The sequence below is a fragment of the Tribolium castaneum genome, chromosome 2 (genome assembly GCF_031307605.1).
Source record: "Tribolium castaneum strain GA2 chromosome 2, icTriCast1.1, whole genome shotgun sequence".
NCBI lineage: Eukaryota > Metazoa > Arthropoda > Insecta > Coleoptera > Tenebrionidae > Tribolium > Tribolium castaneum.
In genome coordinates this window covers 3,939,294-3,960,654 of record NC_087395.1, presented here as the reverse complement: position 1 = coordinate 3,960,654, position 21,361 = coordinate 3,939,294, and the positions used below count along the sequence as shown (strand labels likewise).

Below are 21,361 nucleotides of genomic sequence, written 5' to 3'. Positions count from 1 at the left end.
TTTTTTAAATTAAAAAAACTGCTAAAGTCTTAGAAAATTTAAAAATAATTATTCATCGTTTTGTTAAGGAACCATTACCTAGTGTGAAACAAAAAACATTAAAAAATAATGAAAACTAAAGAAGTTAACACGATTAGTTTGTAGCTCTAGATTTTTTAAAATATGACTTCAGAAATTTTTTCAACGTTTTTCCCGTAATCTGCACTTGCTTCTCAATAACGTACCACTGAGTTGGTGCGCCAGTTTTTGAGCACCCTTTATAACAATATTGAAATAATTTTTCTTTGTAGAAACAATCCTATAAATTAAAAAATATATAACATTATTCGCCTAATTAAAATTGATGGAGATCCTACACTTTAATAATTTTTTTGGTTTATGTAATATGTTTGTTCTAAAAGACACATCTCTTCCTGTGCAAAACACACTTAATAAATTATTTTCTTCTGAGGACGCTTCGGAGGACTTCACATACTCAAGTCAACATCCTTTAAATAACATTTGTGTGGAGATTTTGGTTAATAAGAAAATTGTAATAGTTTGCGAGTTGAATCTATTTAATTAAATTTTATATTTTAGCGACGTTTCGATTTTAATTAAATCATCATCAGGCTACAAGGAGAAACGTAAGGTTTGTTGACTTTTGTAAATAGGTCGTGCTTGACTTGATTTTTTTGGTCACACAATATTGGTAATACGAAATTACTAAAAGTTACTAGGTCCTTTCTTAAACATTTACAAAAGTCGAAAAACCTTTTACATGGGAGTATAATATACAATTTGAAAAATTTAAAATATATATATTTTTTAATTATTACAGTCAAAGTTAAAAAGAGGTGACAACATAAAATATAAATATAAAAATACATTCACAACAGATTAAAAGTTTTTACATTACAGTGGATTTAATAATGGATTTAATGAAATTTACTAAAATATTTTAATTTTGATCTTATGTTACTTGGGGTCTGGAATTTTTCTAATAAGACCCGCATATGTTTGACTCAAACTGGCAGTATCTTCACGGATATTCATACACTTAGTTACATTGTCAAAATTTAAATGATGGCCTATTGTTACGTGGTGTGAGAATAATGCGTTTTTTTGTCGCATCTGAGTCCAGATTATGGCATTCATACCGGTGATATAGTCTCTTTTTCAGGTGTTGTTTTATTTGTCCAATATGTTAGGTCAAGGTTTCTACAAGGTACAGAGTATATTAATTCAGACTGACTACAAATAGGTATTTTATCTTTAAGTTTACTAAAAAAATTATTATTTTTATTAATATTGTAATATGCAAGTTGAATACCCAGTGGTTTCAATGAATGTTTAAGTTTTGAATAAATGGAATTTTAAAATATCTAGAGCTGTTATAGTTTATCTCTGCTGATTACAGGGATAGGCATCCTACGTTAAAATAAATTTTTGTCACTTTAGTAGATCAAAGTTTACAAGAACATTTTTCTCTTTGTTAGAATATTGACACAATTTTTCTTTATGGACAAATTATTTCAAACATTTAAACAATATTCGCGAAAAAAGTTTTTGCTTACAGAAAATACAGGGTGTTTACGATCTACCTGGTACTAAAAGAGTGTAGAAATAAAATGATTGTGATAAAATCTCGGAATTGTTATTTTTAAATATGTTATTTAATTCCGAAGTATTGGTACAGGGTTTAAGGGTCACTGGAATAATTTCTCTGTTAAAATAAAATTTAATTGTTGCAACAAATAACTGTATTCATAGTTTTGACACTGTCAACATTTAATTTGGCTTTACTTTAGTTTTGATCAAAATTTAAATCCGCTGGGCCCCTGTTTGATCACTTCAACCGAATAAGTTTGGTGGTTTTAGGAGGTTTGGAATTTTTTTTATCAAGTTTACGTCCCTAGACTACCATTATTAGAATAATGATTATTAGAATAAAGTCATGATTAGGACTTACGGCGAAGCACATAAGGTAATTGTTGTAGTCGAAGCAGCAGTTCGCAAACAAATAACGTAAATTTAATGATTTTTTATTATAATGTGAATTTTGAATTTGAATTTTGGAGTTCTCCTCTTACTCATATTATCTTCTTTAAGTTTCAACCCCAAGACCTTAAACAATTTGTATTTGTTTCTCTCCTCCTGTGCAAAAAACACACTTAACAAAATATTTTAGATTGAGTCTTGAGGGTATATTTGAAACTCGACACATTGGAGGGCTTCAATACAATGTGTTTTTAAATGATTCTCATCTAGTTAGCTTTGAAATTGGTTTACATGTAAAAAAAATGTGCCGCTCTGCTCAATTGCATTCTGTCAAAACTGTGAGTTGTGAAATTTACAAATTGTCAATTTGTTTGCTGGACTTTTGGTTATTTAAAAAAAATAATTTTAATAGCTCTGAAATTGAATGTATTTTTAAGGTAAGGATCCTACATTAAAATAAATTTTTGTCGCTTATAGAAAAATTGATTATTTTTTAATAGATCTAAGGTTTCATGAATGTATTTCATTAGTCTACGAAGTAATACTGTAATTTTGAAAAAAAGCAATAATTATTATTCGCGAAAAGAGTTTAAAATAATTGGTAGGGATTCTACACTCAATTTTTTTTGCTTGAAAGAAATATTTGTTTTAAAAAGCCGCATTTCGTTTCCTTTGCGAAACACATAACAAATTATAGTAAGGGAATGTGTCTTGTATCATGACAATAGTTGTTGATAATGCCGTAATAGGCGAAACTAGTCGAATATAACATTAAAAATATGAAGAAAGTCAGGATTCCAATCATTTCATAAACCTAACCATCACCTTAAATTATAGTAGTCTAAGGAAGTATTTAAAGCCCGACGCAGCGGAGGACCTTAAATTTTCAATATGTACAATATTTTCTTTTGATAATTTTGTATCTTAAACTAGTTTGATAAAGTGTCGTGATAACGGTAATGAAGATAACACTAAGAGGCTTCAGAATTCGTACACAAAGCATGTTCCAAAAAGATGCATCTTTTTTTACAAAAAAGACATTTAGAATATTTAAAGTCCGCAGGGGCCTTAAGTTCCCAAGACCTATAATAGATAAAATGAATTTTATTTTAATAATTTGTCTCTCCAACTATTAAAAAAAACTGGCTTGATATAAAGAATTATCTAATCAAGATAACGCCAATCAGAAAACTTGTTTTCTGAGTTAGAATAAGTTTTACACAATGTATGTCATCGTCATCAATTATTTTATATTATTTTGGAAATCGTTCACTTGGTTTAAATTCTCCTTGCTTGTGATATGTTTTTGCACCCAGTTTTTCACATTCACTATAAGTGATCTTTATTTGCTGTGTTATGTGGAAACTGTTACTATATTGACAACTTTGGTGAGCTTCGTTGTTATACAGAACTTCCTGCAACAAAACAAACCGCTAAATTTGCAAATAAAACTCTTCAATTTTAAAAGGGATGATTTCAACACTGACGCCTCAATCAAACGGCTATCTTTAAATATCAAGAGGTTCTTTATCGAAAAGTGGTTTGCTCACATTAGTAAAGACCCAACTTTTAATAATGAGAGTCAGTTCATTCTCGAGGAAGTTCTCCGAAAGATGATTAAAGTTCAGTTGAGTCTCGATAACAAAACTATCATTAAAGGAGTTCTTAATTTGTATTTGAAGCACCTGAAGGAGTTTCAGAGGAGTCTGAAAAGTCGGGATTTGTATAAATACTCGCACCCGTATAGTAAGTACTTCAAAGGAAGCAAAAACTTTTTTCATTCATCAACTCACAATTAACTTATTGAACCATTTCGTCAGTTGGGAGTTGGCGAATTCGTTTCCATACCAAGTCCTAATTTCCATTATTTGTAAACAAGTCACAACGAACGTTTTGAATTTATTATCAGACCCGGACGTTATCAATTATTATATTTTAAGAAGTTGCGCTCCTGATAGTAGTAAGTTTAATGATTTTAATCGAGTGAAAATTATGCAAAATACCAAAACTCCATCAATACAACTGATACAAACCCAAAGACTTGAAGGAGGAAACCCGAAACTTGAATACGAAAAAGTTACTAATTTCACAAGGACTAGAAGAAAACACCGAAGATTTACAGAATCCAGTTTAGCAACACCGTAAAAACTTGGTTATGTTTAGATTGTTTGAAAATGAAGAATTTTTAGGTCATTGGCTGATATTTTAGATAAAATTTTACTCGAAGATGACGAACCCCAGGATCGAATGTCGAGTATTTTAGAAACGTGTGCTAAAGCTGTAATGAGAGTCATTGATAAAATCACAATTGCACTTTCAGAGAATTGCCCAGAGGATGAAACATTTGATGGATCAAAGAGGTGGTGGTTTAAACAGGAGAAAGCGAAAGTGAGTTGTGTTTAGAAAATGAATAACAGTCAAAATTCACTTCTTAACTTCTTAGAACAGCGATTTCTACGAACGTATGACTAAATTTCTCGAAAAAAAGAATTTTTCTTACGAAACAGGCGATTTCTTTGAATACCTTCAACAAAATGACAAACATCTTCGATTTGACGATGAGTTCGGCGATTTTGCGATTACTAAAATACTTTTCGAAATTTTTTGCGAGCTTTTGGTAGATGATAAAGAAACGTCTTTGACTAAAGAACCAGTCATTCAATCTATTTTATTACTTTTCGGAAATTGTATTGAAAAAAATGTTGTCACTCAGGCGAATTATTATCTACGGTATTGTTGTGCCAATGCTAAAATACCTTCAGAGGGTAAAATTGAGACGCTTTCTATGGAACTTGAAGAATTTGTTTCTGTTGTTTTAACCGGCATTCCAGGTAAGTTTGTTTTGGTTTATTTAGTTTATTTAGGTTTAATTTTAGATTCTGTTAAAAGTCTGGTAGGGGAAAACACTTTAAAAGGTGCTATCAGTTTGTTTGTTTCTTCGTTGCAAATCCAGGAGATCAATCAGGATATCATATTGCAAATTTTTGAAATATTTTGTTTCAAACTATTTGAAGCAGTAATCAGCTAACGCCAATGATTTCAGCTTAATGTTAATGTCTTTAATGTTGTTACACTTTTTTAACAAAGAAAAATACGATTAATACAAATTTACTAATTTTTTCTACTATGCACAAATACATGAACATTCCTTGGTCCTTAGTTTATACGCATAAACTTAGGGAACATAATTTGGAAAATAATAACAAATAGTCGAAAAAAAATATGGTGAAAAATGCAATAATTGATATATCTGGAAATAAATTAAAATGGCATTTTTCGTAAAAACCCTACACTCAAATAAACTTTTTCGCTTATAGAAAATGTTTGTTTTTTTCTTGTGCAAAACATACAAATTTTTTAAAGCTCGGAGATCGGAGGGCATCAAGTACTGCAATGTATAACTTACCCTCTTTCTAATAATGACATCTCATTATTTACGAGAATTAATTTCTCATGGTTAAAAAAGTTACTTTGTTAATAAATAATATACCTTTGGCTATCAGGTTTTTTTAATAAACACAATTTTTTTTTTACAATAAAACACAAAGACGCTTCGACATAAAAAAGCCATCAGCTACAATTGATGACATTTTTATGTCGAAACGTCGTATGTGTTTTATTGTAAAAAAAATTTTCTTTAATGAAAGGACCTGATAGCCAAAAGGATAATTATTTATTAATAAATTTTTCCCTTCATTTATCAAAAAAAATATTCTTTAATAAATTTAAGATGCAGGAATATATTCCACTTTATGACAATAATGAAACAATTTTTCTTTGTGGAGTAATTCGATCAATTTGAAAAACTACAATATTTTTCGCCAAAAAAATGATAGAGTCCCTACACTCAAATAGTTTTTTTTGTTTATAGAAAATGTTTGTTCTTTTCTCGTGCAAAACACACTTAACAAAATTTTTAAAGCTCAGAAATCGGAGGACATCAAGTACTGCAAAGTATAACTTACCCTCTTTCTAATAATGACATCTCATTATTTACGAGAATTAATTTCTCATGGTTAAAAAAGTTACTTTGTTAATAAGTTATAAACCTTTGGCTATCAGGTTTTTTTAATAAACAACCATTTTTTTTACAATAAAACACAAAGACGCTTCGACATAAAAAAGCCATCAGCTACAATTGATGACATTTTTTATGTCAAAACGTCGTATGTGTTTAATTGTAAAAAAAACTTTTCTTTAATGAAAGGACTTGGTAGCTAAAAGAATTATTATTTATTAATAAATTTTTCACTCCGTTTATCAAATAAAAAATATTCTTTAATAAATTCAAGATGCAAGAATATATTCCACTTTATGACAATGATGAAACAATTTTTCTTTGTCTAAGTAATTCGATAAATTTGAAAAATTTTTAGCCAAAAAAATTGATAGGGTCCCTACACTCAAATATTTTTTTTGTTTATAGAAAATGTTTGTTTTTTTCTCGTGCAAAATACACTTAACAACATTTTTAAAGTTCAGAGATCGGAGGACATCAAGTACTGCAATGTATAACTTACCCTCTTTCTAATAATGCCATCTTATTATTTACGAGAATTAAGTTTTCATGGTCAAAAAAGTTACTTTGTTAATAAATAATAAACCTTTTGGGTATCAGGTCTTTTTAATAAACAAAAAAAATTACAATAAAACACAAAGGACGTTTTGACATAAAAAAGCCATCAGCTACAATTGATGACATTTTTATGTCGAAACGTCGTATGTGTTTTATTGTAAAAAACTTTTCTTTAATGAAAGGACCTGATAGCCAAAAGGGTTATTATTTATTAATAAAGATGCAAGATGCAAGAATATACTTCACTTTATGACAATAATGAAACGATTTTTCTTTGTGGAAGTAATTCGATCAATTTGAAAAACTACAATATTTTTCGCCAAAAAAATTACAATAATTTTTTTTTGTTTATAGAAAATGTTTGTTCTTTTCTCGTGCAAAACACACTTAAAAATATTTAAAACCCGGAGATCGGAGGGCATCAAAGACTTAAGTCTAGTATAAGGTATAATTTACCCTCTTCCTAGTAATGCCATCTCATTATTTACAAGAATTAAGTTGTCATTGTTAAAAAAGTTGCTTGGACCTTTGTATTTGTTAATAAATAATAATCCTTTTGAATATCAGGTTTTTTAATTAAACAAAAAATTTTTTTTACAATAAAACACATAGAACGTTTCGACATAAAAATGCCATCATCAGCTAAAATTGATGAAATTTTTATGTCAAAACGTCCTGTGTATTTCATTGTAAAAATTTTTTTGGACCTGATAGACAAAAAGTTTATTAATTAACTTTTCCCTTCGCTTATCATTTTTTTTTATTCTTTAATACATTCGAGATGCAAGAATATAGCTCACTTGATTGTTTTTAATCAAAACAATTTTTTGGGGCTTTTGGTAATTCGATCTCGGCTATGATTAATAATGAGTTAAATGCAAAATAAGTAAAATGAAACTATATTCCTTTGTGGAAATAATCCGATTTTGAAAATAAAACATTACTTTTTGGGAAAGACAAATATAATTTTTTTTTTTTTAACAAATGTTCAAAGCTATTTGAATACGACCCAAAAACAGATGCGGTATCACTTATCATTTATCAAACAAATTTGTATTTGAATTTTAAAATACTCCAAATCAATAACTTTTTTCGACAATCAGTGATTACTAGTAAAGTCACTTGTTGAAGTGAAAGATAAGATAACACCTCAAAAAATATCACAATCACAGTAAGTGTTTCACAATGTTAGTCATGAATTATTGGAAGCCTTTCGCTTCTTCTTTACTATTGCTGGTAGCATATCTGAGCTCCCAGTATTACACATTACCTGTAAGTGGTCTTTATTTGCTCATCTATGTGATAATTCTTACAATATCGACAACTTGGCTGAGCTTCGTAACAATACAGAATTTTCTTCATTGTAACAAACCACTAGATCTACCAAAACTTTTCAATTTTAAAGTAAAACAATTTGAGAATGGTTTTTTCAACCATGAGGCCACAATCAAGAAATTAACTTTGGACATTGACAAGTATTTTATAAAAGAGTGGTTTGTTTACATAAGTCAGGACCCAAATTTTTGTAACGAAAGTCGAATTATTCTCGAAGAAGTTCTGACTAAGATAGTTAATGTCCAGTTGAATGTCGATAATGAAGCTGTCATTCATGGAGTTCTTAATCTGTATTTGAAACACTTGAAGGAGTTTCATAGGAGAAGAACCAACGACTTATACAGATACTCACACTTGTGCAGTGGTTCAAAGAAAGCAAAGAATTATTTCATCCATCAACTCACTCTCAACTTATTGAACCATTTTATCGATTGGGAAAACTCGTTACCGTACCAAGTTCTGGTCTCTGTTATTTCGAAACGAGTTATGACACACTTTTTAATATTATTATCGAATCCGGAATTGATTAATTATTATATTCTGAGAAGTTGTGCATCAGAAAGTAAGATAAACGAGCTGAACTTGAACAATTTTAACCGAGTGAGAATTATCCAAAATATGGAAAAAAAGGATACGATATCTTCTGATCCACTCAAGTCAAGTGAAACGAATTTGGCCAAAGCTGCTGTTATCGAACCTCAAATCAAAGATATTGTTGAAATTAGTTGTAATAGTACGAGTACTTGGAAAGATTCTATAGATGTTCCTGATGGTGTTAGTCTGAGAGTTTGTAAAAGTTTAACTATTGCGTCAATTCCTTTGGGACAAGATATTCCTGATAGTATAAGTTTGCGAGAGTCTAAACAACCTGAATTTGATACCAAGACTTCATCGTGGTATGAGGAAGAAAATCCAGGAAATTTAGCAGCGATTATAACAAAACAAAAATTCTCCGAACCGAATTCAGTGTAAAATTAGATCGATGCTTTAAGTTTGTTTAAAAATGAAATAGTTTTTAGGTCATTTGGCGATCTTTTAAATAAAATTTTGCTTGAAGACTGTGGCGAAACTGATTCGATTCAAGAAGAACAAGTCAGTATTGCTAATACAACTAGCATTTTTTTGCAAAACTGTTTATTGTAGCAAGCTGCAACCAAAGAGCTACCTGAAATGGAATATTTTGCGATGATTACAGCAGAACTCCGATCACTGCTTGAGTCAATAAAATTGTTTTGTGTTTAGGTCGGTTTGAAATTAGACAGTTTTAGGACTCAGAACTACAATTTTGATACAGTTTTGCTTGAAGACAATGATGAGACTGATGGTGTGAGGAGTTTTTGTAAATCCTGTGCGAAAACAGCAACTGGGGCCATCCATAAGACTGTTAAAACTATCAAAAAGGTGCTTCCTTGTGATGTTGCAAAAGGGGACAGGTATCACGAGTTGGAGAAGTGGGTATTTGTTGAGGAAAATGCGACGGTGAGTTCTTTTATGTAATTTTGTTCGGTAAAATATCAATTGTTGTCGGAAAACTTGGTCAAAAATTCGAGCTAATATCTTAATTAACGACGTTTTTGCACGATTGAGCTCTATTTAATTGTTTACTAGGCCTGTTTCCAAGACAGTACGTGCTGTTTACTAGTTGCTACGTCTAGAGTTCCTATTCGGAAATAAAATTAACTAGACGCCCTCTGGTGATGACTTTTGAACTATGTCGAAAACAGTAACGAAATTTTCGTAATTCTACATTTAATTGACATTTAATGAATTGTTTAACAATTTTGCGTGTATAGTGTTAATTACTTACAATAGAAAGAATTACTTTAAAAGTACGTGGTGGTAAATACTAGCGTTGACTTTGGTTCTGTAGTTTTTCGTGGTATAAAGTATTTATTGTTGGAACTTGAAAGTGGATAAAAAGTGAAAAATATTTAAATTTTGATTACAAAGTGTTATCAAACAGTTGTCTAATTAAAGATTATAAGTAATGGATCACAGCGAACACAAAGTTTGGCTCAAGAAACCAATAAATTAGTGAAGTGTTATGAATTTTAGGTTAGAATTTTCCACTGAAAAAATCATGAAATGCTGCGGTAAATCTTCAAAACTACAATAAAGATTAACAACTGCTGATATATTTAAACGTAAATTATGCCAAAAGGTAGGCTTTTCAATGTCTTTGTAATAATTTTCCAATAAAGAAAGAAAGTCATTCGTTATTCGTGTTTTCCTCGTCATCTCTCATTTGTCAACATAAGTTTCTTGCATCAAAGATGCAATAATCATTCCGCATAGGCAATGTAATAATTGTGAAGCCCCAAAATTCGTACAACGCTCAAAATATCCAAATAAACATTTTCCCGCCATTTATGGTTCCTGTTTTCGACCTAGCTCAGAGGCGCCCCCAACGGTAATTTTACTTCCGAATATTGGGAGAGTTGGGACACTGAATGTCAATTTCCAAAATTTTGTTTCATATACGTCGGTTGGAATGTGTAAAAAACAAATTGGGATAGAAATCAGTGGTGTTACACTTGAAATTTGGCGAAAAGTCAAATAAATTTGTCAAAAAATGTTTCCATTTTTCGTCGACTAACTGCGTTTAGAAATGGTTTAGACTGGCAGTTGTCGTCAATTCACTGTTTTTTTTTATATGTACTCCAAATTTTAAAAGAGATTTCTTTGTAAGTACAAGAATTTTACGTCTAAACTCTTCATCATAAACATTTTTTCCTTAACTTTAAGAAATGGTAATCGTCGATGAAAGAGAGAGAAATTGAACCTTTCCTGCCAAGTTTTACGTTTATTATTAACAAGCATTTGGAAAAGTGGATTGTCTAAATAATGTTATGTACAAAATCTATGAGATTTTGGGAATTTGTCTATGCATTTATAAAATACGTAGGTACTTGAACCCAAAATTGGTTCTCATTTTAGAAAAGTTAAACCTGTCACTGCTTGGCCGCCTTTAGTAGCTACGTGAACTTTAGATTCTGTTTCAGATTATAAAGTTATTGGGAATTCACGATTTTGTTACGTTTTTCATACGAGAACACCTTCAATATCATTTTTTAGAAAATTTAAAAAGACGACAGGAAATATGATGACCAATTTTTGGGACGAGATGTTTAACTAAAAATTGTGACTGAAAGAAAAGCATTTTTAGCATTGAAGTATGTTTTAAGTTATGTATTTAATACTAAAATAAATATTGAAAAATTTCAGAAATGTGAACATTAATATGGGGAGGTATTCAATAATTTTCTTTTTTTAAATAGTAATCCCAAAATTTCTACGTTTCCTACGTCCTTGGCTAAATTTGACGTCATTTGACAAAAATTATTACTAACAAGTTACTAACAAAATTTTTAATAAAAAAAGATAGAAATATATAGCTTATCCACATAATACAAAATTGGCTCGGTTTGACGTTCAGTGTCCCAACTCTCCCAATAAAGGAACTCTAGCTACGTCTAAAGGCGGCAGTAAGTAAATTAGGCGTCGGTAAGTAATTTTGTCGACGCCTTGGACGTAGCAAGCGGTGACCATAACCTGCTGTCTTGACAATTATTTTGACATTATTTAATAAATCTTTAAAAAATTTAGGGATCGTGCAAAAAACGCCATAAGCATCACGAACGTTAAGCATTGCCGATCTCAGACAGTAATTGGAGTCGTCCTCCAAACAATTGTCTTCAATCGGTAAACTTTCCTTACCGTTCTTGATACTTAATATACTATTGGAGGCTGGTATTAAAAAAAACAAAAATGTTCCAAGTGGGCCTTACTTACAGATGCAAAAATTATTTTTTGTACTCATTGCTCTTAGATAGCTATTTCCCGGTTATCTCCAGCGTTTGAAAAACGGACTTTTTACTTCGCAACAATGGTTAGGGTTATTTAATAGGTGGAAACGATAATTATTTTTATGATAATTGATAAGTGACAGCTCATGTCATTTTAATTACTGTTTGACCTATTAGCCTATTACTAACATAATCAGCAAAAAGCACAAACTTATGAAACAGTAGTTTATTATACAAGTAAAGAAAAGTTGTTCATTATCTGTGAGTGATGGGTTTAAGAAACGAGTGCGGAGCACGAATTTCAGAACGGAATCACGAGTAGATAATGCCAACTTTGCTTTACGTGTACAATACAACGTTTTCTCTTACAGGTACATCGAGAAATTTTTGTTAATTTTTTTACCGATAGAATAAAAAAATCATCAATAGAATAAAGAAATCACCAAATGGCTACTTTATTCTATCGATTTTTTGTTGTATGGCTTTAATTGAAGAAATTTATATAACTAGGTGTAAAGTCCATTCGAAATTAAAATCAATTGTCAGTGTCAAAAATTTTGAAATTATGTTAGAACCCTGTCACATTGCCATAGGAATGAAGCCTAGACAACTAATTTTTAATGGAATTGCCAACGTTGAAACAATTTGACTATTGATTTTAATTTCGAATGGACTTTATTGCTCACTCCAAATCTGGGTACGTAATGTAAATTGGTAAAACATGAATTGTTGTCATAAGAATATACACAATACGAGTAAACGGCTTTGAAATTTTGTACAAAACAAAATTGTTTTCAAAAACGAGATATTGACGCCAACTTTGAAATTTTAAATGGTAGCCACACAATTTATTGCATTTTTGAATTTGCCTCCTCAAACTGAGTAAAACTTACCCAAGTATCTATAGTTTGTATCAATTTTTGTACAAAATGTTCACTTGCAGGGGGTTTATTCAAAACATCACTATTCTTGAACTCTGTATAATCAGTAAATATTTTGTTTAGCATTTAATGACACAGGTTCGAAGAGTCTTGGAGAATTTCCAAAATTATCAACTGTTAAATTGCTATACTAGTATGATATTTTCTAAATCATTATCATTTTCCATTTTCTATTTTCTTAATGGTAGTCGAAAGAATATCGACATTTGTGGTGATTTTTATCAACACATTCAATATTAAGCTCAAAAGACTTAGCTGAGCCACCCTGTATACTTTCTCTTACATTTTGGAAATAAGATTTTAATTCGTAATTTTCATGGTTAATCAAGTCGACTTTCAGAATTTTGAATTTAAATTTTATTTAGTTTTTAAATGATTCATTTACAAGAAGCAGTTAAACAATATGAAATTGAACATATTTTAAATTAGAGAAAGCTGTGCGGAACTTTAGCCACATTTCAGTCGTTTATTTACGTTCGCACGTTTGATATTATGTTGTCTTATGCAGCATAAGATGTGGCTAAGGTTACACTTCATTTTGAAGGCTTACTCTAATACAATATATTTTCGATCTCATGTTATTTAACTATGGCTTATTTATTACAACTTAGCGAATTACGTAAAGTAACTCAGTCAGTCTTCTACCAAGTTGTGAACTTCTTTAATAAAAATTATTGACAAATTGAGTATTTCTATTAATTAGTAGCACACTTACCGTATTTTTCAAATGTTTACTTGATTAAAAATGAAAATAATGAGCTAAAATCCGTGCTTTGTGATTATTTCAAAAACTTTCAGAGACAGATGTTGATGGAATAGATAAAAACTGATGTTCTTTTGATTGCCATTTATAAAACAGAGTCATTTCTATTTGAAAAACCTGTGTTAGATCATTTTGATCTTTCGAAAATTTGGTTATCAAATGCAACAAATTTTATTCCCTTATTGCTGGATTCAAAAGTTGTCTTGAATACCCTTGTGCAATAAAGTTTGGTGTATATAAATGAAATTAAAATTAAAAATAAATTGAAATATAAATTTCAGTTTATCCAAGTTCCGGAAGTTGAGTCAGAAAATAAGTTAGTTGCGCCTAAAATTTTCAAGCTCTAGCTAAAAGTTTAAAAGAAATTAAAATTAAAAAGTTTGTAATGTAGGCCCTAAAAGAATCAGACTGTATTTTAATGAATAAAGGGTTAAGTAGAACCCACTCAAAAATTCGGGCTGATACCCTTATAGTCAAAAATTACCAAAAATGCCCTCGTGAAGCCTTCCCATAGAAGGAAAAAATATTAATTTGAACGTAGGACCCTCGGCTATGTTGCGAGTTCAGTTAGTTTGACTGCAGAGGCTGCAAGAATTTTATTTTTTTTTAATCCTGAACTGAAATTTGTTGATATTATTGATTACGTAAAATGTAATTTCTTTTTTGTTTCTTTAGCATTGCGATTTGTACCAACGTCTGACTAAACTCTTCGAAAGGAAAAGAAACACGAACTGCGATATTCCCGATTCCTTGGAATCGCTCCCACAAAACATCAAAATCCGTCATTCTAACATCCAATTCGACGATGAACTCGACGATTTTGAAGTCAAATTTCCGATCACTAAAACAATTTTTGACATTTTGTGCGAACTTTTAGCCGACAACAAAGAATCGTTTTTGGCTAAGGAGCCAGTCATTCAATCTATTTTGTTACTTTTCGGAAATTATATTGAAGAAACTGTTGTAACACAAGCTAATTATTATGTACGTTATTGTTGTGCTAACGCTAAAATACCTTCAGAGGGTAAAATTGAGACGCTTTCAATGGAATTGGAAGAGTTTCTTACAGTTGTTTTGAGCGGCATTCCAAGTGAGTGTAATAACAAAACTTTTTAATGGTAAAAATGAATTCATTTTAGATTTTTTTAAATGTCTAATAGGGGAAAATACAGTAAAAGATGTTATAAATTTGTTTGTGTCTTCATTGCAAATCGAGAAGATCAATCATGACATCATGTTGCAAATTTTTGAAATACTTTGCATGAAATTAATGGAGGGGAGTAAGTAGTGATCGCTGTGATTTTAGCTTAATTGTTAGTTATTATGCTATAAATGAATTTATCATTGTTCAACAAATAATGTATAAAATAAAAAGACTTTATTACAAGAATTAATTATTTTATTTCCCTTGTAACACAACTTTTCCTGTACAAAATATTTACAGCCTGACGCGCGGAGGACCTTAAATTCCTAAAGCTATAATAAGTAAATGTGGAAGAAAATAAAACAAAACACTTTACTAACAACAATTTATTAAAACTTAATTAATCACTGGTTGAATATCAGCTCTTATCGTATTTATCTGACTGTTTGCACAAATCAACGAACACTCCTTTCCCCCTACTTGCTATATCCGAGTAACTCTTCTTTCCTTTGGGACAAAGCTTGTTCGAAAACGACGCATCTCTTTTCCTGCACAAAACACATTTATTAAAATTTAAAGCCTGACGCATCGGAGGGCTTCAAATACACTTACCCTCTTCCCGGCAATGCCATCTCATCCACGGCTACACTTTCAACATACAAGTGATCGTTGCACCAAAACAGACAAATAGTTTTTGGTTCGAGAACATTTAGTTCGTACTCCCAACTCAGTTCGACTTTTTTTATATTGCCACCTAAGTCGGCTGGATGTGAGACGACACTGGTGAAACTGGTGCCGTGTTCCAGTTTGGTTTCACCAGAGGGTGTTAAATCCACGTGGATTACACCAGCGGAACTGTAAATGGAGGCTTTGATGAAACCCTGGACCCAGGATTCGGCCATTCGGGGTTTAGCTAATTCTATTCTCACTCGGTACAGTCTTCCTGCAATAAAAAAGTTGTTATTAGTTAAAAAAGAGTTTGAAATTTATAAAGATTAATGATTAATATAAGGAAAGAAATTTAATGAAATTCATTTGGAAAATAAAATAATTACGTGAGGGCTCGACAGCTTGCTAAAAATCAGAGAAAACATGACATTTTTGACCTAATTTGTGTCTCAATTGAGTGTTTTCTTAAATTCAGTTTTTATTTCAAATATTATGTTTATGCGTTTAAGAAAGGCAAACTTACACCATTACAAATCGAAAACGACTTTGGTGGAATTTTTTCAAGAAATTTTCCGAAATAATTCATTGTCTGTCTGTGAGATATGTACACGATCGCTCGATCGTTAAAAGCAACACCAACAACATTTTTGACCAAGTTCGGCAAATTTTCGATTTATTTTTGTAAAATAATGCGTTTGTGGATGACGCTGACGTAACTTTCGACAAAATTTTGCTGAATAGTTGTTTTGTGAATGAAAAACTTATACATAGAACTCGCATAATTAGTGATATTATATGATTTTTGACCTATTTATGGATTTTTATTTTGGGTTAGGAAAATTTCGAAAAATGAAAAATTGCTCTATATTCAAATTAATAATTTTGATAATTAATGTTTTTCGAGTTAATTTTTGACAAAATTTCACTAATAACAATAATAACTGCGTTTTTGGGTGTCAAAAAGGTAATAAAACGCCCGAAAAAGCAAAATAATGTATTAATTTTTGATCGAATGTAGTGATTTTTGTGAAAGTTTGAGAAATAATAATAACCCATGTTTGAAAAACGAGGTAAAACTAAACATTGTTCGACTTTTCAACTTATTTTGTAGGAAATTCCTCAAAATAAGCGCGTCTGTGCTTAAACAACGTGCTAAAATGGTCGAAAAATAGAAAATATTGATTTTTTTACTTAGTTTATTAACTGTTTGTTTCATTATTAACAAATGTGTGCTTAAGCACTCAAAAAATCAAAAGTAACACTATTTTTTACGAAATTTGACAAATTTTCGACGAATTTTTGATTACGTTGGCAAAATTATTATGGCATTAGGGATTTCATATTCCGTTCTAATACAATTTTACCAAAAAACAGAGTTTTGACGTACTTTAAGTAAGTGCTCAATTTTTTAGTCAGTTATGAGGCAACAAAGCGCAAAAATTTTAGAGCACATCAATCCAATCTCTCCAAAAAAGACAAAATAACTTTAAAAGTACGTATTTTCAGTTTTATTTTTTTAAAGAAAGAATATGTAGTAAAACATTCTCAATGTTTTTTATTTCTGTTTTTTTTTGAGCAGAATTTCGCTTAAAACAGTTTTTGAGGGAAAAATTTGCAAAAAAATTGATTCTCACTTAAAAAATGTGCAAAAAACTTCGGTATAAAGTCATCTAACCATTCTAAATTTGTCTTCAATTTTGTTCTACAACTGGTATTATCTAGAAATTGATTTAAAACGAATTGTAGGCACTTTAACTATTTACTGATTATCTATTTTTGAGTAAAATTTTGTGGCAATAAAGTCAAAATTTTGCAAATAATCCAACCAAAACAACTTCATAATTAATAACCAACAAAAACTCATCAAGATCACAATAACCAAACAGTTTATGTCAAAACTATATTTATTTAACGTAAAATTTTCTCAAGATTCTAAATCTGTGTCCATTTTTATTCTGCAATTTTTAGTTTTCAAGAACTTAGACAATAAACTATTTTTCTAAACTACGAAAAATTAATATGAAATAAAAAATTTAAACTAAATTAAAACGACTTGTAACTTTCTTCACTTATTGCTTATATAATATAATTTCTGAGCACAATTTTGAGGCAACAGAATCAAAATTATGCAAATAATCTAAATTAAACAACTTTGTCAAAAATCTTACCTACCAATAAAACAGTTATCGAGGTTAGAATAACCGAAACTTTACCTATTTGATGTAAGATTCTGCCTTTAGTTTTGTCTACGAGTCGTAGTTTTGGAGATATTAAACAAAATATAGTCGTTTTAATTTTTTCCAATCTACCAAAAATAAATAATAAATAACAAAATTGAAATTGGTCTAAAACGACTTGTAGCCCTTTTTACTACTTATTTAACTATTTGTGAGCAAAATCTTCTGACAATTGAGTCAAAATTGAGCAACTTATCCAAATAAAAAGGGCAAAAAATTAAAAAAAAAATTAGCTACCAATAAAAAAATAACAATAACCGATAATTTATGTCTAGGTAATGCCTGTTTGACGTAAAATTGTCTCAGGATCTTAAATTTGTCTTTAGTTTTCCTCAACTCGGATTTTTGGAGATTTTAAACAAAATATGGTCGTTTTTAATCATACCTGGGTACCGAAAATATGAAATAGAGAATAGAAATTATAAAAAAACAATAGAAAATGATATAAAACGACTCGTAGATTAACTAATTATCTATTTCTAGATTAAACTTTGTGGTAATGGGTCAAAATAGTGCAAATAATCCGAATAAAGTATCTTCGTCAAAATCTACTTTTATAAAAACATTAAAAAAATAACAGGAATTTTCAAACTTCCATAAGAAAATGAATTTATAAGAAATTGAAGGTGGCTGTGCATTTTTGACAGCAGAAAAACAAAAACTATATGTGTAAAATATGTGCAAGAAAAAATAATATACCTACTTTCGGTTCACTTTGATAAAAACCATTGTGGTGCAAATGACTAACCTGTAACCATGACAACTCATATAAAAGTTAATGCCAAGAGTACTCTATTTGCACTACAATGGTTTTTATGAAAGTGAACCGAATATATAATCGAATTTACAAATTTAATCCCAGTTAAAAATTCCACGCTGTATGTATTAGCTGTTTCAAAACTATAAAAACGCCAACGTCGCATTTTCCCTATAAAATTAAGAGTTATAAACTATTCATGAACTTTAAAAAAATAATAGGTAATGTAATTTATACTTTCAATGAGAAAATGAGAGATATAATCATTAATAATTTCATCAATCTTATTTAAAAATAATTCGGTAAAATGTGACGTTGACGTTTTTATAGTTTTGAAACAGCTAATATACTATTTTATAGTGTTACTTACGGCAAAACGGGAACTCTCGTCCCGTGGTAAGGAAATATTTATTCCCGACCAAATCGGTCAGTTTCGATTGGGAGATTTCATTATTTTCAATCCCTGGGCTAGTGTGGGCATGATAACCCATCACAGCGCAATTTGTAGTTCCAGGCTTACAAGTGAAGCATTTCCCAGCCATAAACTGCTCGAAACTGGAACATTGATGCCCTAAAATTGCCCTTATTTAGCCCAAACAAATCAAAGACTTGTTATGCAAACTTACCTATGTAAGGGCACTGTGTGTTTATACTATCAATAAATAATTTTATGGCTCTTACATGATTACAAGCGACCAGAACTCTGGACGCTTCCTCTAGTCCATCCCTGGAAATTGAATTTTTGGAAAAGTTGGAAAAATGTGTAATTAATTACCTGATGAGGGTCAGAGGTACTAAAGGAGTTTGGGTAATATCACATCCAGGTTGCTCTTTCCCATTGTTGGGATAGAAGTCTAAATGGCCGCAAGGCTGCGACATTCCGTAGCCTGAAAATTGGAGCATAAACTCGTTAAAATGCACAATTTTTTAGCGACTAATTTCAAGCTTTCTGTTAGTTTTGAGACACACGGTTCGGGAAAGTTTTTACAAAAGAAGACAGCTGAAATAAACAAACAGTGTGCATATTTGACTATCGCTTGGTTAGGCTCTATTTGTTGTTTTGTTTCAACAATAAGGTAGCAGAACTGATGGAAGAAAGTACTCACCGAGGAAGATGATGCCTTTGCCGTCGGTGTGGATCACGTCGACGAATTCGGCGTCGGAAGGGTCCAGACGGACATGGGGAGGCATCCCCTAAAACAAGGAAGGTGAGGTCTATAGACTAGAGACATACAGCAAGTAACTGGTGTAAGAGTTTCTAAAAAAACTAAAACCCTACAATTTTGGGATTTTGTTTATTTAAAAATTTGATGAAAATTAGTTCAAATAATCTATTTTTCTTATATTTCTAAAACTACAATTACGAAGAATCCGATTATTCAAGAATTTTTTTTAATAATAATAATAATTTATTTTCTATCAATTTATACAGATGTAGCAACAAAATTGATACGAAAAACGTCAGTATTATACACAGAAATAACAATAACATACAAGTAATTTTAAGACATAAGTCAAAAAACCTGTCTATTATAGAATTCATTTAGAGTATATGGTTTGAGATCCAAAATGTAGTCAAATCTTTTCTTTTTAAATAAATTTAAATTACAAGGTGTGCGTAGATGCACAGGTAAACTATTGTATAGTATTGTTCCTGCATAATAACATTTTTTTTCTGTCAGCGTAAGTTTGTGTCTTGGATACTTTAAGTCTACTTTGCGAGTGTTGTACTTATGGTCGTTAGTGACATTAAATAGTAGATTTTGTTTAAAGAAAAATAAAAGTAATCTATATATGTATAAACCAGTTACTGTCAAGAAGTTATTGCTTTTAAAGACGTTCCTACAAGTTTCATTATATTTTAAGTTGAACATAGTTCTCATGACTTGTTTTTGAGCAACAAATACTTTTGACATCTTTTCACTTTGCCCCCAAAATATTATACCGTTGCTTAGTAATGATTGAAATTTGCGAAGTATATCATTCTTCGTTGTTCAATGTTAATGTATTTTTTTAAAACACGTATTGTAAAATGTACTGAGTTTAATTTTTTTAATAAATTATCTATATGATTAGTCCAGCATAACTTATAGTCAATGCATATTCACAGAAAATTAGTTTTCTCTATTAATTCAATTTCTTTATATGATATTACAATTTTATTCGGTTTCTCTCTATTCTTGTGATTACATATTGCAAAATGAATGCTGTAGGTTTTGTCAAAATTTAACACTAATTTATTTTCTTATTATTATTATTATTATTATTATTATTATTATTATTAAATTTTAAAGTACATGTTCTGGAAATGTAATTACATTGAATTATTGTTTTTTTACGAAGAATCCGATTCTTTAAGGATTTCTCGGATTAACTCAAGTTTTGTTTAAAATTTTTAAAAAACACCCAAAAGAAATTGTTTTGCATAATTTGGTTTTATACGAATTTTAGCGTTTTTTCATATAAAATGGTCTAGAAATTTGTCAAAATTAGCCAAAATTTTGGTTTTGATGAATAGTTTTGGAGAAATTCGTCACAATTTTTCCGTGAGAGCTGTATTGTGTTGGAAATTTTAAAGCACATGTTCTGGAAGCGTAATTATATTAAATTATTGAGTTTTATAATGTTATGAGTCGAGGAATTTGCATCTGGAGAATTATTTTGGAAAATTTAATAGTTTCAGGATAAGCAGTTAGCCGCTAAAGGCTGGATTAATTCAAAATGTGTGGAACAATATTCATTTAAAATTTTTGGATTTTTTAAAATACCTTTTTCAACTTTAATTTCACAAATTGTTCATTATGAAACCGAAAGTAAATTTTTTTAGTAAATTTTTTAGGGGTTGTATTGGAAGTGCTGGGCTGGGTGTCATCACTGTCATCAGTCATCAGTCATCACTGTCATCACTCATCAGTCACCTTTGTAATCTAGTGTGCGATCTGCCAACAGCGTTAAGTTGTTATATATAAAGCCTGAATCATTAACAAAATTAAGAGGAAATAGTTTGATCCGATTTTGACAAGTTAAACTAAACAAAAACATACAACAAAAATAGAAAATAAAAAATAGCTTATTACACATGTTCTAGAAGACTTAATTGTGGCACTCATTCTATTGGAGCACTCCTTTGTTGTGCTCCAAAACCATTCATGC

General features: G+C 30.2%; 3 protein-coding genes across 4 annotated transcripts in view; 2 read left to right on the top strand and 1 right to left on the bottom strand.

Moving 5' to 3' along the window:
• Positions 1-3,346: 3,346 nt before the first annotated feature.
• LOC103314393 (uncharacterized) lies at positions 3,347-5,091 on the top strand. Its single transcript, XM_064354760.1, has 6 exons — positions 3,347-3,368; positions 3,640-3,700; positions 3,807-4,121; positions 4,170-4,368; positions 4,424-4,811; positions 4,857-5,091. The coding sequence occupies exons 3-6, from the start codon at positions 3,973-3,975 to the stop codon at positions 5,006-5,008; spliced, it is 888 nt and encodes a 295-aa protein (XP_064210830.1). The 5' UTR covers positions 3,347-3,368; positions 3,640-3,700; positions 3,807-3,972; the 3' UTR covers positions 5,009-5,091.
• Positions 5,092-6,627: 1,536 nt separating this feature from the next.
• Positions 6,628-14,772, top strand: LOC103314392 (uncharacterized). The gene is made up of 6 exons (XM_015983138.2): positions 6,628-8,859; positions 8,911-8,983; positions 9,035-9,108; positions 9,160-9,370; positions 14,077-14,491; positions 14,541-14,772. The coding sequence occupies exons 1-6, from the start codon at positions 7,742-7,744 to the stop codon at positions 14,687-14,689; spliced, it is 2,040 nt and encodes a 679-aa protein (XP_015838624.2). The 5' UTR covers positions 6,628-7,741; the 3' UTR covers positions 14,690-14,772.
• Positions 14,773-14,916: 144 nt separating this feature from the next.
• Positions 14,917-21,361, bottom strand: part of LOC657679 (pancreatic triacylglycerol lipase) — a 38,471-nt gene continuing 32,026 nt past the window's right edge. For both annotated transcript variants that reach the window (XM_964126.5, XM_064354759.1), the window contains exons 7-12: positions 19,315-19,402; positions 18,984-19,095; positions 18,835-18,935; positions 18,579-18,779; positions 15,158-15,488; positions 14,917-15,093 (exon numbers count right to left, since the gene is read on the bottom strand). In XM_964126.5, the coding sequence (XP_969219.2) occupies positions 14,964-15,093; positions 15,158-15,488; positions 18,579-18,779; positions 18,835-18,935; positions 18,984-19,095; positions 19,315-19,402 (963 nt within the window). In that variant the 3' untranslated portion in view covers positions 14,917-14,963. The remainder of the gene's footprint in view (positions 15,094-15,157; positions 15,489-18,578; positions 18,780-18,834; positions 18,936-18,983; positions 19,096-19,314; positions 19,403-21,361) is intronic.

What these genes read in the sequence shown, in the direction of transcription:
- LOC103314393 (XM_064354760.1), top strand. Translation starts at nt 3,973, where the DNA reads ATGCAAAATACCAAAACTCCATCAATACAACTGATACAAACCCAAAGA. An exon ending in GAATCCAGTTTAGCAACACC is followed by an intron (nt 4,122 to 4,169) that starts GTAAAAACTTGG and finishes AAGAATTTTTAG; the next exon opens with GTCATTGGCTGATATTTTAG. An exon ending in TTAAACAGGAGAAAGCGAAA is followed by an intron (nt 4,369 to 4,423) that starts GTGAGTTGTGTT and finishes TTAACTTCTTAG; the next exon opens with AACAGCGATTTCTACGAACG.
- LOC103314392 (XM_015983138.2), top strand. Translation starts at nt 7,742, where the DNA reads ATGTTAGTCATGAATTATTGGAAGCCTTTCGCTTCTTCTTTACTATTG. An exon ending in TTCTCCGAACCGAATTCAGT is followed by an intron (nt 8,860 to 8,910) that starts GTAAAATTAGAT and finishes AATAGTTTTTAG; the next exon opens with GTCATTTGGCGATCTTTTAA. An exon ending in ATTCGATTCAAGAAGAACAA is followed by an intron (nt 8,984 to 9,034) that starts GTCAGTATTGCT and finishes TGTTTATTGTAG; the next exon opens with CAAGCTGCAACCAAAGAGCT.